This window comes from Catharus ustulatus, chromosome 4 (genome assembly GCF_009819885.2).
Source record: "Catharus ustulatus isolate bCatUst1 chromosome 4, bCatUst1.pri.v2, whole genome shotgun sequence".
NCBI classification, from domain to species: Eukaryota; Metazoa; Chordata; class Aves; order Passeriformes; family Turdidae; genus Catharus; species Catharus ustulatus.
Window position 1 is genome coordinate 42,163,153 of NC_046224.1, and position 15,948 is coordinate 42,179,100.

A 15,948-nucleotide genomic window follows, 5' to 3' on the forward strand; every position below is an offset into this window, starting at 1 on the left:
TTACATCTTAGTATCTCCTTCCTGTCTTCCCCTTCCAGTCTGCCAAGGATAATTGTAAGGAATCAGTGAAGGACAGGTGGGGTAAGGTGTGCAGTTGTGGATTTGTCTCCTTTATCATGTTTCTATCTTGCCTTTTGATCTTCTCTTCTGCTTTCTTCTTCAAGATCTCACCCACTCAGTAAATTTTGGGAGTACTTTTTATGTGGTAGCATCTTTTGGTGCTGCAGCGCAGAGCAGCTCATAGGAGAGTTCTTTCAACAAGATCTGTGGAAAGAACTAGCTTTGGAAAAATAAAGAATTAAAGAGAGACAGACAGTTTTTTTCCCAATTAGAAAAACAACAAAACAACAGTATGAATTTCATTACAAAGTTTTTAAGCCCAAAAGAATTTTCAGGCCAAATATCACCAGAATAGCTTGGCTGGTTACTTAGCCCATAAAGATTCTATAAAGCCCATCATGTCTTAGCTGAATATAGCTAAATTGATGCCATTATAAGAAATTAGCTTCTCATTTTCCCAGCCAGTCAAAAGTGAAACTGCCTGAACACATGAAAACAAACAGGTTCTAGGGAATCTTCATCCTTGGAGACACTCAGAACTCATCTAGACACAGCCCTGAGCAAACCTGCTGTAGCTGATGCTGCTTTCAGCAGGGGTTTGGAGTAGATAACCTGCAGAGGCCCTTGCCAACCTCAGTAATTCTCTGATCCTGAATTTCTTGAGCAGAAGGTGTAATTCCACTGAGTTTCTTCATTATCCTTATGGATATTATTTCTATACATAGATGGAATTCAATAAAGTCACTGGAACAATCAAACCTGAGGCAAAGCAAGAAAGCAACTATTTTTTTTCTCTTTTCTTAAACTGTCCTGATCAAAGACTTGCTGGTATTTGCTTACTGTGATAGCAGAGCTTGGATCACTTCTGCTCTAGTAAACCTGTTTGAAAGATGATTGGCTGTCTATAGTTCATAGGAAAGCCAACAGATTCTAACATGATCTCTAGAAAGCTGCAGACGTGTGGAAATCAGCTTCTCAAGGAGAGGATTTCTCATTCTGTTATTTGCCTCTTTCATGTGTAGAAAGAACAAAAATTGTAGCTGATTCTAAGGAAAATTAGCTTATTTGAAGATTTGTGCGGTTTCATTGCCCTGCTGTCTATTTAGGACTCTAAGGAAAATATGATCCTTTTTCTCAAAGTTACTTTTTTTTTTTTCTGGTTTCAAGTGTTTAAGATCAGCTCCTATTAAAAGGTTCTCTTGCAGGCGTAAAAAGTTAATGAAATTTATATTATTCTAATGGATCAAGACAAAAAGCATGGAAAAGTATGTTTTTAGTCATGGAAGACTACAATTTACGTGGAATTGAGAATCTGACTTTTCTCCTTACCATAGTTCACTGAGTGGTGGTGTTACAGGCTTTTATTTAGTTGAGCAAAGTACTGGTGAAATTAAATGAAATGCCATATCAGTTCTGATGTTGCATACAAATATCCCCTTCTTCTGCCTTGACTTGCAGAAATATTTTGCTACACTTAAAGAACTTAGTGTTATAGCAGAGTTGGATTCTCTTTTTATTGGTTCTCACATAACTGACTATAAAACTTCAATGCTAATGTAGGAAGACATTACAAAACTGCCATTCTGATCTTGAAAATGTTGTAATCGGAAAAAGTTTCAGAGTCCACGCATAACCTGCATAGTAAAACTAGCTGCCTGGCTGATCAAATGTTATAGTAATGAGATGATTCAACCCAAAATTTGACATTCTAACTATTAAAAAAATAGCTGAGTTTCTGCAAAAGAGAAACATAGTCTTTTTTTGTTAGAAATAACACATTCCTTTTGAAACTAAAGCACATTTAAAACAAGTGTGTTTAGAGGATGTGGGGAAGTGCCTACAACACTAACTTCCAATATGCTGTGTAATGGCTCTCTACCTCAAAAGTGCAGAAATCTTAAGAATTTTCATTAGAGTCAATATATTGAAGCATGTTTCATTTCAAAAGTCTTCATGATTCAATAAAAGATAACAGGAGGTTAAATTATCGAGTGGCCATTTTTAAAATGCTTGGTAGGCCCAGACAATTCTATAGGCATGTCAGCACTTGAATACAATTATTATAGCTTTAAATCTCACTGACAGCAGTCTTTTTCAAAAGTACCATAAACAGTCCAAGTCTGAATATCAACTAAATGATCAAGTGTCATCTTGATACCAATCAACACAATCAGCATTTTACATATTTGAATGAAGAAGTGATACAGGCTTTTTGATCACTGGATGAGGAGTGTGAGCTGATAAAATACCACTTGAGAAAATTATTTTCCATTGGTTTTCTTCATTACTGTCCCCAAAGGCAATCAGCACAACCAATAGACCCCCTCAGTGTTTGTTTTTCAAGGTCATGCTTCATCTCTGACAATCATTGTCAAAAAGACTGAAATACACTCATGCATGCTATCATATACCCAATTTGAAACATCACACTTGAAATCAATCCAAGTCCAACAGTTAAGCTATAGATAGCTATTTCCAAACTGACTACATTTGGGATATTGCCAAATAAAACAGAAGTGCTCCCGTGGCTTTCTTGCCTTGTCTTAGTCTTACAAGTCTTGATGATTGTGTTGTAACTCAGAAATCAGGCCTTAGTGGAAAGTTCATGGAAAAATCTATTTAGGTACTATGCACCCTAATAAAATTATTCAACTCAAGTGGTTTGCTTTTGTATTATGAAATGAAAGGGCTTAGCCATTTCTAAGAAGGAAATTTGTAAATTTTTTCTTCATGTCTGTTGATCTACCATCTCCAAACTTTTGAACAAGCTTTGACATCTGTCAAGGAGGATCTCGTGATGTTGGGGATCTCTTTTGTTATCCCAGCAAGGAGCACAGACAAGTTCAATTTATAAGTATCTATACTGTCAGCCTTGTTGGCATTCCTGCAAAACTGTAGCTTTTATAAGCAAACTGCTCTGCCTCATTGCAGGGATGTGATTGGGTTGCAACCCAGCCTTTCACAGAGTGGGGCTGCAGTGTGTGATGCTGACCCAGGCTACCACTCCTCTCTTCCTGCAGCGTTCCCTCCCCTGTGCCATTTCAACAGCTTCTGTGACAGTGTGGTCCACCACACCGGAATGATTTCTGGGTAAACTGCTGCTGCAGGTGGGTGCTGTGCGGTGTTCTCTGCACAGCAAAAACTCCAGCACAGACATGCTCCCCCTGTGACTCCTGCTGCCCAGTCTAGAGCTCGAAGAATAACAACTAAGGCACTGTAGATGAAGTAAGTAGGAATTGAAAGGGGGGAGTGGAAGGAAACCTATGAGCAACGAGGTTTTTGAAAACTTTTGGGGAAGAAAAGCAGGGTAACAGGATAGGAGTAAGAAGAGCAAAAAACATGAATACACAAATTAAAAAGCTTGTGTTTTAAAGCAGATTTATCCAGCTTGAGGCACTAATGTCAGGAGCACTACAGACTATGCCCTCTAGAGTATTTCAGTCACCTTTCCTTCTTGTTTTGGTTGGGAGAAGAACCAACAATGATCTGTGCTGTGAATCTGAATACCACAATTTGACAACTGCTATGGATCACTCTAGGATTTCACATAAGTGATGATAGGTGTGAGGGAGCATAACAAAACTAGAATACCAACTGTTCTTGGTAAACTGATGTAAGAAACTTAATCTAGTGTTTTTTATTTAAAATACAAAAATTAAACATGGATAACATAATTAAGTTGTGTGTCACAGTAAAATGTGCTTATCTGCAAGTATTCGTATATTTTTGGTGAAGACAAAGTTTCATGATTAAATTGAATACTAAGGCAGGAAAACTTCCTTGCAGCAGGAGTGATCTTGAAGGCAGCTCTTGTAGCAATCATGTAAGACCCTTTTCTGGCAACAGCTGGGAAATTCTAAAAGCAGTATCTGTTTTATGGATGCAAAAATAAGCTGCTTATACTAATGACAGGCTATGTTTTTCAAAATACAAACCTTAAAGATGAAGTCTCTAAAACTAGAGTGAAAGTAGCTAGCAAATAATTTCTAAGTAAGAATTAGGGGAAAAAAATACAAAGATCACACAGACTAAGTTAGAGTTCTCATCTCCAACAGGCTTCCTTCTGATCATTTTAGCCTGAATTTACATGAGAAAGATTGTATGGTGTGAAAACACTTGTTAGGTTGCAGCCTTACAGCATATTGATGGAAAACTACCTGGATTTGTTCTGAAAGGGCAGAAGCCACCACACCATCCTTCCTCAGCAATTCCTACAACTGCACCTGCAAAAGTTGTGGCATCCAGGTATTCCTTGTAACTTTGAAAGGGAATTACAGCAATTTGCTGCATATGTTGTCTGCTGTGTGGCCCTGCAGCTAGGACCAGTCTCCATAGTACCTGTATTGCTAATTGCCCCTGTAAAACACCCTGGAGAATTGCAACTGGATTGTGATGGAGATTCTGTATATAGTGTGTCCATATGCTGCAGCCTTGCAATTAGTAATGTGTAAGATGATAAAAACAGGTAACATTCTGTGATACAACAGTATGCTACTGGAAGCCTGAGGGGCTTTTTGAAAACTTGTTTGAATGAGAAAATGGGGGGCATTCTTCCTGGCTTCATTTTGTGATACCAAGCAGGTGCCTCCTTCTGCTTCACGCTACTCTATCGTATGTGGCTTGTTCAGCCATTCAGGAGTTATCCTTCCCTGAAATATAATGTCATTATGCTCAGAGCAGCATAAAATTTCATAATATTAGAAAAGGTTTGACACAAGATGACACACATACAGCTATGTATGTATACAGCCTTCCTGCAAGAGAGGAAAGGGAGTTTTAAAAAATAATGCATGGAATGGGTAAGGTATTTGCAGTTTGGATGACCCACAATATGTGCATGCCTCACCAGTGGAATAGGGCCTGCCTGTTGATTAGATTTTTACCATTTTATAAGCATGATTTGATAAGATGTAACACCACCAGTCATTTTGGAATCAGACAAGTGTCTAGCTATCTCATCTGTGGTGGCAGCTTTTGTACTTGATACAGACACACAAGCAGAACAATGTACAGTAAATTCACGATTATAAGCCGCACCATTTTGACTAAAATTTTGGTCCGAACCCAAAGTGCAGCTTATAATCGGATGCGGCTTATATACAGACAAAGACCAAAAAGTTGCTGCTTTAGTTTGGAGGACAAGTGTCTGCTGAGAAAGGCAGGAATTTCTCTTTGAAATGGAGAATGTAAACTCCCTCTCTCCAAATTATTATAATTTGGAAATCAAGGGGCTTTCAGGCAAAAATATGGGAATTAGGAATAACAGTTCTTTTCTAGGGAAATTAAAATAGAAATACAGTACTACAAAGAAACAAACCCCAAACCCTGACAAAGTCAGAGTACAACCTGACACCGTCAGGCAGGGTGTTGGTAGCAGTCCCATTAAATGGTGGCTGCATCCTCCTGCAGTGACAGATGTGGCTCAGTTGGAGCAGTGCTCCTGTACAAGGTGCAGTTTCCCTCTAAAGCTCCAGTGGTGATGTGGAGAAATCCGGTTTTCCTCTGGAGTCCAGTGGAGAAAAGGGGCTACCTTAGTGTCCCAAAGCCTCTGTTTTTATTTGGGTAAGAAATGTTGGGCTCTTCCCCCTGGCTGGAGCAACTCCCAATGGGATGCAGTAATTTTATCAGTCACACAGTGGGACTCAATGGCCATGAGCAGAAAATGACTCGCTGGAGGAAGGATGGGTTGTGAAAAGATAAAGAACAATGCCCTGCCTGGTTTCAATGGATGGCCCATTAGCAGAATATCTGCCATGGAGATAAGGATCACTGCCCCCACCCTCAACAGATGGTGATAGAATAGATACCTTTTATCACACTCTGTATTGTAACGTGCGGCTTATAATCAGGTGCGGCTTATATATGGACAAAAAACAAAAAGTTGCTGAAACCCAGAAGTGCGGCTTATACTCAGTGCGGCTTATAATCGTGAAATTACTGTATTTAATAATAAAGCAAGAAAGTCTGAAACTACTACCACTCCATTTTCTTTGTGCATCAGCCACACAAGTAATATTCAAGAGAAAATCTATATGGTAGCAGCAGGAAGCATCTGTGGCAGTCCATCATGTTGTGGGTTTGCCAACTGTCATGCTGGAAAGTTCTTCCTGCCAAAGTAACCAGTGCTGCAACAGAAAAAAAAAAAAGAGAAAAAAAAAAAGAGTACAGATGCAGGTTTTCCTTGTTCAGACACAAGCCCCTGCCCTACTTTGGTAAAGTAGTGATGAATGAAGACGTAATTTGCAATGTTGTCTCTCTTCCACATCTTCTCTGCAACTATCCTGAAATGAAGCAGCTGCCACTGCTGCCTGACTCCTGTCTCACTGGATGAGTAGCTAACCTAAGAGAATCAGTGTCTCCTAGATCTTTTAAACATACTAATAGAAGTCTGGTTCAGCCCTGGTAAAATAAACTCGTGGCTCTTAGATAGATGCCACAAAGGAGCAGCAGAGGAGAGAGCAGTGAGACTCCTAAACCGGTGCCCAAGTAATTTCTGGACCAGTCATGAGGTACAGAGTCAAGGATCCTTTGAGAGGATGCATGGGTGGTGTGGAGCTGGGAGACTTGCACTATGACATTGTCAAACAAATGTATAGAGCAAAGCCCTGTGCTAAGCACCTGGAGTCCCTGGGGGGTCAGAACTCACCCTTCAGAAAGCAATTAGCAGAAGAAATTAACATTAATGATGTTGGAGCTGCAGTTGTTCAAGCACCATTAGGTTCCTTATTTTCTAATAATCGTGGCATATTGCTTTACCTCACTTGTTTTTGTAATTACAATTGTTATCATTTGTCTTACTTTGTACCTGGCAGTTGCAGACATTGCTTTCAAGCACTTATTTTAGCTTTACTGCTATTGGAAGACTGCTGTTGAAAATGTGCATTCTAAAGAAACTAATTGTCTGGAGGATTATAGAAAAATCAGAAACAGGATTAATGTCTAGCTCACAATCCTTATTTCAGTACTCCAAGAAATTACTAGTGTGCTTCCAGTGAATACTTACCCCTGAAAATAATGTATAAATAAAATTCAGAGTTATGGAGTTACAAGAGGTTATATTTTTTTTGTGTTTGGTTGGGGTTTTTTTTGTTTGTTTGTTTTTTTAAGGCCACTTGCTTAAATTACCTATAAACATGCATAATATCATTCCACTTGGCCAGTTACATTTCTTCCTGAAAATTCAGGTGAGCCCTGATATCAAGTGCTCATTTTTCTAGTTAGATTTCTTATTCTAGATTCCTTGTTCCAGTTTATTGTATGCCCTAATCATCCACCTTTAGGTGAAACGTCGCCTTGTAGTACATATCTAAAGATATAGTTTACCAAATTAGGCATCTCTATACAATTCACCAGTTTTCCTTCATTCACCTTTGCAAATAGCATCCATATTATAGCAGATGAATTATCCTGTTGTAAGATGTACTAAATTAAGATGCTCTAAGTCATTCTATATAGCATCTTCTGAAGCATTAATAAATTTGTACTAACCTTTGCTATGGTGTACTAAATTCTTCCCAAATTGTTATAGCTCTCACAAACTCAGACACAGGAATAGTTCTTGATTTTTAACTGCACATTACTAAACAATTTGTGAAAGCAACTTGGTTCCAATACATTGAATTTTGCATCACAACAGAATTTCAGGTATTGTCTGCCAAAGAGACACCATACTATACATGTATTTAGAAAAAAACCCCATGCTTTACTTATTTTTAGAAAGTCTGGATGCAAGTGTATCAATAAAATATATTTACCAACATACCCATGTTACTGGCAAAGCAGGAAACCTTAGTGGCATTGATCATCCGTTAAAACATTAGGAAACAAAAGGAAGATGGTCTTTAAATTTGGAATTGCACAAGGGTATTCATCCACATAGTGATGCTACTGATACAAAACACCATCATGGGATTATCCCAAAAAATTTCATAGTGAGACCTGTTCCATTATCCAAAAAACAATCAGTCACTGCAAACTTTCTGAGATTCAAATAATGCATATACATTATAGAGGGCAGGAGTTATAGTCTGACATTTAAGGTAAGCCAAGAGACTTATATGCAGCTCAAAGCATGCTGCATATTACTCTGCCAGTGTTTTTATTGTGCTGTTTGGCTAATAAGGGAGGAACATTAGGGATTTAATCCCCATAGTCATTATAAAGATATGTATCTTTTACACAAAAGCATCTAATTAAAAGGAACAAACAAAAAAGGACCTTTGTATAACACACCCACTTTTATACAAATTCTAATGACTCCAGGTTCTTTGGCAGAGTAATTGTCACTCTCAGTTCCTTATCCAGATGGTTATTTGTTTTAAAGTGCTGGTCTTGAATTATGCAGTTTTCATTCACACGTGTTTCCCTTCAGGCATCAGTAATAAGAGATAAGTTCTCTTATTTATCCTTCAAATACAATCCGTACACTGAAAAAGGAAAAAAATCTCAAGCATCTATAAGCATGAATAGATCACTCATTATTTTTGTGGCCCTCCTCTGGACCTGCTCCAACAGGTCCATGTCCTCCTTATGTTGGGTGCCCTAGAGTTGGACACAGCACTCCAGGAGGGGTCACATGTGAGCAGAGCAGAGGGGGAGAGTCACCCTGCTTGATCCAGTGGTCACCTGATTTTCGATGCAGCCCAGGGCACATTTGGCTTTCTGGGCTGGGAGTGCACATTGCTGGGTGCTGCCCAGCTTCTCATCCATGGGTAATCCCAGCACCTTCCCCACTGCTTTCACTCCATTCATCCCTCAGTCTGTACTGATATTGGGTATTGCCTCAAGCCAGGTACAGGGTAGTTTTAAACTTCAGGATGTTTGTACATGTTAACTCCTCAAGCCTGTCAAGGTCCTCTGGATGGCATCCCTTCCCCTATATTGATTGAACCACTCAGCTTGGTGTCACCCACAAACTTCCTGAAGGTACACTCAATCCCACTATCTACGCCATTAGTAAAGATATTAAATACTATAGACCCTAAAACAAAATTTCAACAGAAGCAGAAAACAAACACTACTTCACAAGTTAGTTTATAGGTTTAATATTTATTTTATTTTCATAACCATTTTGATGGAGGAGAAAAAAATGTAGGATCAGAGGTTGGAAAGATCATAAGGTATAATGGTTCCATAACTGCAAGACAGCCTGAAATTAAATCTTTGTGCCCTTGTACTACATTCTCTTCCTGCGTGTAGACGGATGAATATCCAACACCACGTTGGCAAAGCAGATATCACACTCCCCTCTAGTGACAGAGTGTGACCTCCTGAGGCCTCTCAGCAGCCTGGACAGCTCTGCTGCTAACACAGTGCTCCCAATAGGATCCCACATAGTTACAGCTGGAGCTCCTAGTTTTATTTTAAAGTAGGATTAACACTAAGTTAAAATACCTCATTTTAGACATGAAACAATTTTTGGTGGACTACTATATTGCTAGTATATTTGCTCCTAGTCTCATGTATTGTTTTACCTCTATTATTATCATTACTAAACCATTTGCAATTAGTGTAACTAATGTGGGCATTGCAGCATACATGTACTGAAGTTATCATATTTGTCCATGTGTCCTTGAATTCTACACATCCTTTTACTAATTCTTTTCCTGCAGTGACCATACAGTCACCACAAGCCTGGAATTACCATCTTGAAGTATTCTTCTCTAGATACAATTTTTGTTTGGACCTACACTACCTTACCACCGTGCCTGAGAAAAAAAAGTCTCCATAGCTGCTGAAACAGCAGCCTGCTGACACATGATGCTTGGAACATATTTTCTGAGGCACCATTTATCATTGTCATCACAGTGCACAACAACTTATTACAGTAAATTGCTCTTGCATACCACAACCTTAAAAAGACAATGCCAGTTTACAATTGTATTACTAGGAGTTACAATAATCTTAAAATAATTCTAAAAATAAAATCTATACATACTAATCACACATAATGAGGGAACATAATCATCATAAAAACTATTACCTGCCAGCTTTATAACTACAGTTACTATAGCTAATTACATGACTGCAGTAAAGGAATACTTTGCTTACTAAGAGCATTTGGGAGTCCTCTCAGATGAGGAGAAATAGCAAGAAACTAACTCTGTAAGCCCCACAATTTGAGAAACACTCATCTATCAGTTTGTAGAAAGAGGGACGCCACCCTCCTCCTCTCCAAAATCACAGCCCTTCCTTTGCTTTATGCCTATCACCTGGCAGTTTACAGTCCAGGAATTTTGTGGGCAGGTAGCCATTCCCATTTATTGCTAACATACCCAAATTAGTAAAATATACTGAGCTGCTGAAAGCATAGCAGTTCTAAAGAAGGGAAAAGGATTCAGTAGGACTGGGAATTGCCATTCAGTCCAGTTTCTAAAAAAGGTAACATTTTTTTGACCACTGGATTTTAAAAGCTTCCAGAACAGATCCAAACCCAAATACACAAGGTACAAGAAATATCAAAAATATGCAGCACACAATTAAAGCAGCAGAGATGGTGCTTTCTCTCAATCAGGAGATGAGAAGATGCAGAATAAATTAAGATCACACAAACTTTGGTACTAGCCCCGAGGGATACAATCTAAATGTAGTCTCCCTGATGAGACATTATTCACAGCTGAAAAAAACCTGGCAGAAAGAAGACAGTTGGAAAAAAAAATGAGAAATGCTGGAAGACTTTAATAATGGTGAAGAGGTCAATTGAAGTTTAACCAGTTAACTTACTGTTCCTGCAGTGGGGTAGAGTGCAGAACATTTAAGTCTTATCATTACCAACTTTTTAAAATGCTACATTTTACTTTTTGATCTAAATCACAGAGACTAAAACAAAAGGATGGGAGTGTGAGCTGTGTAGAAGGAAAAAAAACCAAACCAAACCACCAAAACAAAATTCCATCAATAAGCCAAATCAAAAACAAATAATGGCAAAAACCTGTAGCTTTTGCTGGGTCCAAGTCAATGTGTTTCATTCCACACTTATATTTTTAAGTGTTTCATATTGTGAAGTCAAAAAAGGCAAATTATCAGCCTACATAACCTCAGTGTGAGGAGTGCTGGTAGATTTTAATGGAAACTGCCTTATATACTTGTGATAATTCTACTTTTTTCGCCACTTCCAAAGTTATTATTTTAAATGTGCATTTCATGGTTAAACACAATTTATTGGAACTGTCCTATAAGTGACAATTCTTATATGTTGGCCTAATTACTGACCTGATTCTGTAGATGTAAAAGTTTAATGTCAGAACAACCAGTAAAAGGCAGACTGGATTTAAAAAAGAAAGAAAGGGTAATTGCAGTACGAGTTGTTTCTTCAGGAACACTCGCATATCGAATGACAGCTTTGACATCGCAGCCCTTTTTGCTAATTGCAGTCAACCCTGTTTTTACTAACACGGCTATGGGAGCAGTACTTTTCCAGGGAGGTTGGTTCCCTCTCCTAGCTTTCCATGAAGCTGTATAAACATTCACGCAATACTAACAGCAACGTTGCAGCGTTGGGGCTTTCTTAATTTTTGTTTAAGGTAGGTGTAGGTTTTTAGAGCATTAAAACACCACTCTGTATGATACAGACGCAAGGGCCAACTTGGGAATCTCGCAAGTCTGACCAAAAGAAGAAACAGCTAAAGAAAAAGAAGACAAGACGGCAAACTACCTAAGGTAGCTTAATACAAAATCAATCTGAGGTTTTTAACACAGCTGCCCTGCATGAACTTGTAAGTCACAAAAACGAGGTAACAGTGGCCAGACCTTCCGCTAGCCGAGCATCCCACTGGGGATCCCACTCGGGGAGTCTGCGGCTCCGCTGACCCGTGCTCCCCCATAACCCATAGCCGCCCTGTCCCGACTGCCGGACAGAGTTGGAGGGTTAAATGCCCCCATCCTGCCAGGGAAGCCACCGCCGGGCCGGGCCGCTCCGGCTTTAAGGGCGGCGGGCGCACGGGGCGCGCGGCTCGGCCCCGCCCCGCGGCCGCGCATGGGCGGATGGGGAGCGGCGCTCTTGGCGCGGCGGATGAATCGGGGGCTCGGCCGGCCGCGCCCGGAGCGCGGGGCTCTCACGGGCCGCTCCGCCCATGGCCTCCCCGCTGGTAAGGGCTCGGCCCTGGCCCCCGGCGACGGCCACGGCAGCCAGGACGGCGGGCCAAGCGAGCCGCGGCCGGCGGGTATCGCCCGGCGCCGAGCGCTGCCCGGCCGCGGCCGCCGCCGCTGCCCCCGCTGGTGGAAACGCTCCGGACGTCGGGACCGGCAGCTCCCACCGCGCGCGGGGCGTTAGCGGCCCCTGAGGGGCGGGGGAGGGCAGGGCGAGCGCGGCCGCCCCCGCCCGCAGCCTGACGGTGCGCACCCTCTCCCCAGGAGGACCCCATCCTGATCCGGCCTTTCCACGGCCACACGGCGGCGGTGACGGGCGTCGCCTTCGACGCGAACGCGGCGGGGCTGGGTGAGTGCGGGGCCGGGCGCCGTTTGCTTTCCGGGCGGGGCAGCCCGCTCCCTCCTCCCTCTTTCCCTCCCCGGAGCCGCCGGGCCGGGTTCCGGGCGCAGGTCCGGCCGCGGAGGCGGGGCGGGCTCCCGCGCCTTCGGGCGGACTAAGGAGTCTCTGCCCCTTCCTTAAGCGACAACTTTTTGAGCAAACCACAAGGCGGGAGGAGGGGTTTGTCCCGCGGAGAGAGAGGAGGAGGAGGAGGAAGTAAGTGAGGGGAGCGCCGAGGCCGGAGGGGCAGGGGGTGCTCCGTGCCTCCGCTGCCGCCCCGCTCCCCCGCGGTCCCCCGGGAATCTGCCGGGCCCGCACGGAGGTGCTGGCTGCACACTCTGCCGGCGGCCTGAGCCCGAGGCTGCGAGTGCCTGCAGCCCCCTCGGGCCCGGGGGCGCGGGGAGAGCCGGCAGGAGTTCACGGACCCCTCTCTGCTAAGGAGTTGCTTTTAGCTACCTAAGATGAGGATCCGTCTGGCGAGAAGATGGACGTGGGTTCGCAAAAGCTGCGTGTTCCTCGGCTTCTTAATGATCGCTTACTTTGTGGTCGAGCTGTCGGTTTCTTCCTTCGGTGCCTCCCTCGCCGGCAAGAGCATCACTAAAGGGAAATGGGAGAGGCGCTTTTCTGACGGAGCAGAAGCAGCTGTCGATTTGGCTCGTCCAGTTTATGACAAACCCCCACCCGATCCTTATGCTCCAGGAGAATGGGGTAAACCCTCTCGCCCACAGCTGAGTCCTGAGGAAAAGAAACAGGAAGAAGAGCTGATTGAGAAGTATGCAATAAATATTTATTTAAGTGATAAAATTTCTCTTCACCGGCACATTGAAGATAATCGACTGAGTGGTTGTAAAGCTAAATCTTACAACTACAGAAGACTGCCCACGACATCTGTTATAATTGCTTTCTACAATGAAGCCTGGTCAACTCTGCTGCGGACTATACATAGTGTTCTTGAAACATCACCTTCAGTGCTTCTTAAAGAAATTATACTGGTGGACGACCTGAGTGATAAAGTGTATTTGAAGGCTGAACTCGAAAAGTATATAAGCAGTCTGAAAAGAGTTCGCTTGATAAGAACCAACAAACGAGAAGGATTGGTTCGTGCACGCTTAATTGGTGCTACCTTTGCTACTGGTGATGTTCTCACATTCCTGGATTGTCACTGTGAGTGTGTTTCCGGCTGGCTGGAACCACTGCTCGAGAGGATTGCTGAGAATGAGACTGTTATTGTTTGTCCTGTCATTGACACCATTGACTGGAAAACATTTGAGTACTACATGCAAACAGCAGAGCCCATGATTGGGGGGTTTGACTGGCGGCTGACGTTCCAGTGGCACTCGGTGCCTAAACACGAACGTCTCAGGCGCAAATCTGAAACCGACCCAATCAGATCCCCAACTATGGCTGGTGGCTTGTTTGCTGTCAGCAAAAAGTATTTTGAGTACCTGGGAACCTATGATACAGGAATGGATGTTTGGGGAGGGGAGAACTTAGAATTATCATTTAGGGTTTGGCAGTGTGGAGGCATGTTGGAAATTCATCCGTGCTCCCACGTGGGCCATGTGTTTCCAAAGCGTGCGCCCTATGCTAGACCAAATTTCCTTCAGAACACAGCACGTGCTGCTGAGGTATGGATGGATGAGTTCAAAAATCACTTTTACAACAGAAATCCTTCAGCAAGGAAAGAAAACTATGGAGACATTTCTGAAAGAAAGATTCTTAGAGAGCGTTTGAAATGCAAGAGTTTTCACTGGTATTTAAAAAACATATTTGCTGAGTTGCACGTACCAGAAGATCGTCCTGGCTGGCACGGTGCTATCCGCAGCACAGGAATACCTTCAGAGTGCCTTGACTATGTCTTACAGGAACATAATCCTACCGGCTCTCACCTTTCTCTCTTTGGCTGCCATGGCCAGGGAGGCAACCAATTTTTTGAATATACATCAAATCAGGAGATTAGATTTAACTCTGTAACTGAGCTGTGTGCTGAAGTCCCTGAGCGGGAAGACTTTGTAGGTATGAGGAGCTGCCCAAAAGATGGATCTCCTATCCCAGAAATTATTGTCTGGCACTTCAAAGAAGATGGGACTATTTATCATCCTCATTCGGGGAAGTGCCTTACCGCTTATCGTACGACCGAGGGGCATGCTGATGTGCAAATGAGAACTTGTAATGCTGGAGATAAAAATCAGATTTGGAAATTTGAGAAATAATCACTGCTGAGGGTATGAATTGAATGGACTCTGAAAGCTCTCTGAGCTTTTCACACATGTGAGCCGATAGCAATGTTTGGTTGAACACCTTGGAATGTTTCAGATGTGTCTGTAGTGGTGTAGAAACTGTCTACTGTGATGAACTGTATGGAAAGCAAAAGTTGATAGTTCAGTGCAGGGGTTTTGGGTTCTAAAACATGATTAGGGCATCTAATGCCTTTTATTTTTGTAAAATTTTGATCCATTATTTCTTTGCTCAATCTTGACAATGGTAAAACAAAGGCTTCTGAGTGGACTGAAGAGGAATTTTTTTCATCTTAAAATTATGCAGTAATCCTGCAAGATAATGTTGCATGTAATCAAAAAATTTTTACTTAGAGAAGTAAAAGTTAAGGTTCTCGCAGTGGTGTTCGCTGACCTACGTTGCAGATACATTATAAAATATGTATCTAACACCCTAAGTAATGCTACAGTAGCATGTTATTGAATGTACATTGATGAGGAAAGTCCAATCTAAGCCTTGTAATAGTTTACTTTTTTCTGGGAAGGTACATGCTGTTAAGGGTACTATATTATATAAAAGAGCAGGAAGTTTATTTACTAGAAGGGCTTCGGCACTGCTTTGCAGTCTTGTACCTATTGTAAAAATCTTACCCCATGGAGCTTAGTCAGGAGCTCTCATGCATTTAGAGGAGAGTGTGGTAGCAGTGGAACCAAAGACGTGCTGGTAATATCACAAATGGAAGAAATAGGGATGACTTTTGTTTAAAGGGACTGGGGAAGGAAAGAAACCACAAAATTGCCTTAGCTACTGCTGTTTATTAGCTATATATTTAAGGTATACATTGGCTCTATGTAAGCTTTTTCATGTTCATGCCACATCCTAGGGACACAAAAGTTATGTGATCTAGACCATGTTTGGGTTTTTTGTTGTTTGTTTTTTGGTTTTTTTTCATTTGGTCAGCGGGGAGAGGAAAGTAACACAGAGGAACATCTGGACTGGTTTTTTTTTTTGTGTTTTGGCAACAGCTGGCATGGGTCAGCCCTAGGAAGAGAAATAATGTAGCATAAGCTACCTCTTTCTAGTCAAAACAATACCACTGGAGACCTTGAGTAAGGCTGGGAAGCTGAAGTTCGTCAGAACTTCATGAGGGGAGTTGAAAAGACAAAAAACAGCTTGCAGGAAACAGATTTGTTGGTAAGGTGGTC

At 42.0% G+C, this 15,948-nt stretch overlaps 2 protein-coding genes across 2 annotated transcripts in view; both read left to right on the plus strand.

Annotated features, from left to right (window-relative positions):
- Positions 1 to 12,081: 12,081 nt before the first annotated feature.
- POC1B (POC1 centriolar protein B) overlaps positions 12,082 to 15,948 on the plus strand; it is a 52,588-nt gene continuing 48,721 nt past the window's right edge. The window contains exons 1-2 of the mRNA XM_033058728.1: positions 12,082 to 12,146; positions 12,412 to 12,496. Coding sequence (XP_032914619.1) covers positions 12,132 to 12,146; positions 12,412 to 12,496 — 100 coding nt within the window. The 5' untranslated portion in view covers positions 12,082 to 12,131. The remainder of the gene's footprint in view (positions 12,147 to 12,411; positions 12,497 to 15,948) is intronic.
- GALNT4 (polypeptide N-acetylgalactosaminyltransferase 4) lies at positions 12,659 to 15,800 on the plus strand. Its single transcript, XM_033058727.1, has one exon. The coding sequence runs from the start codon at positions 12,988 to 12,990 to the stop codon at positions 14,737 to 14,739; it is 1,752 nt and encodes a 583-aa protein (XP_032914618.1). The 5' UTR covers positions 12,659 to 12,987; the 3' UTR covers positions 14,740 to 15,800.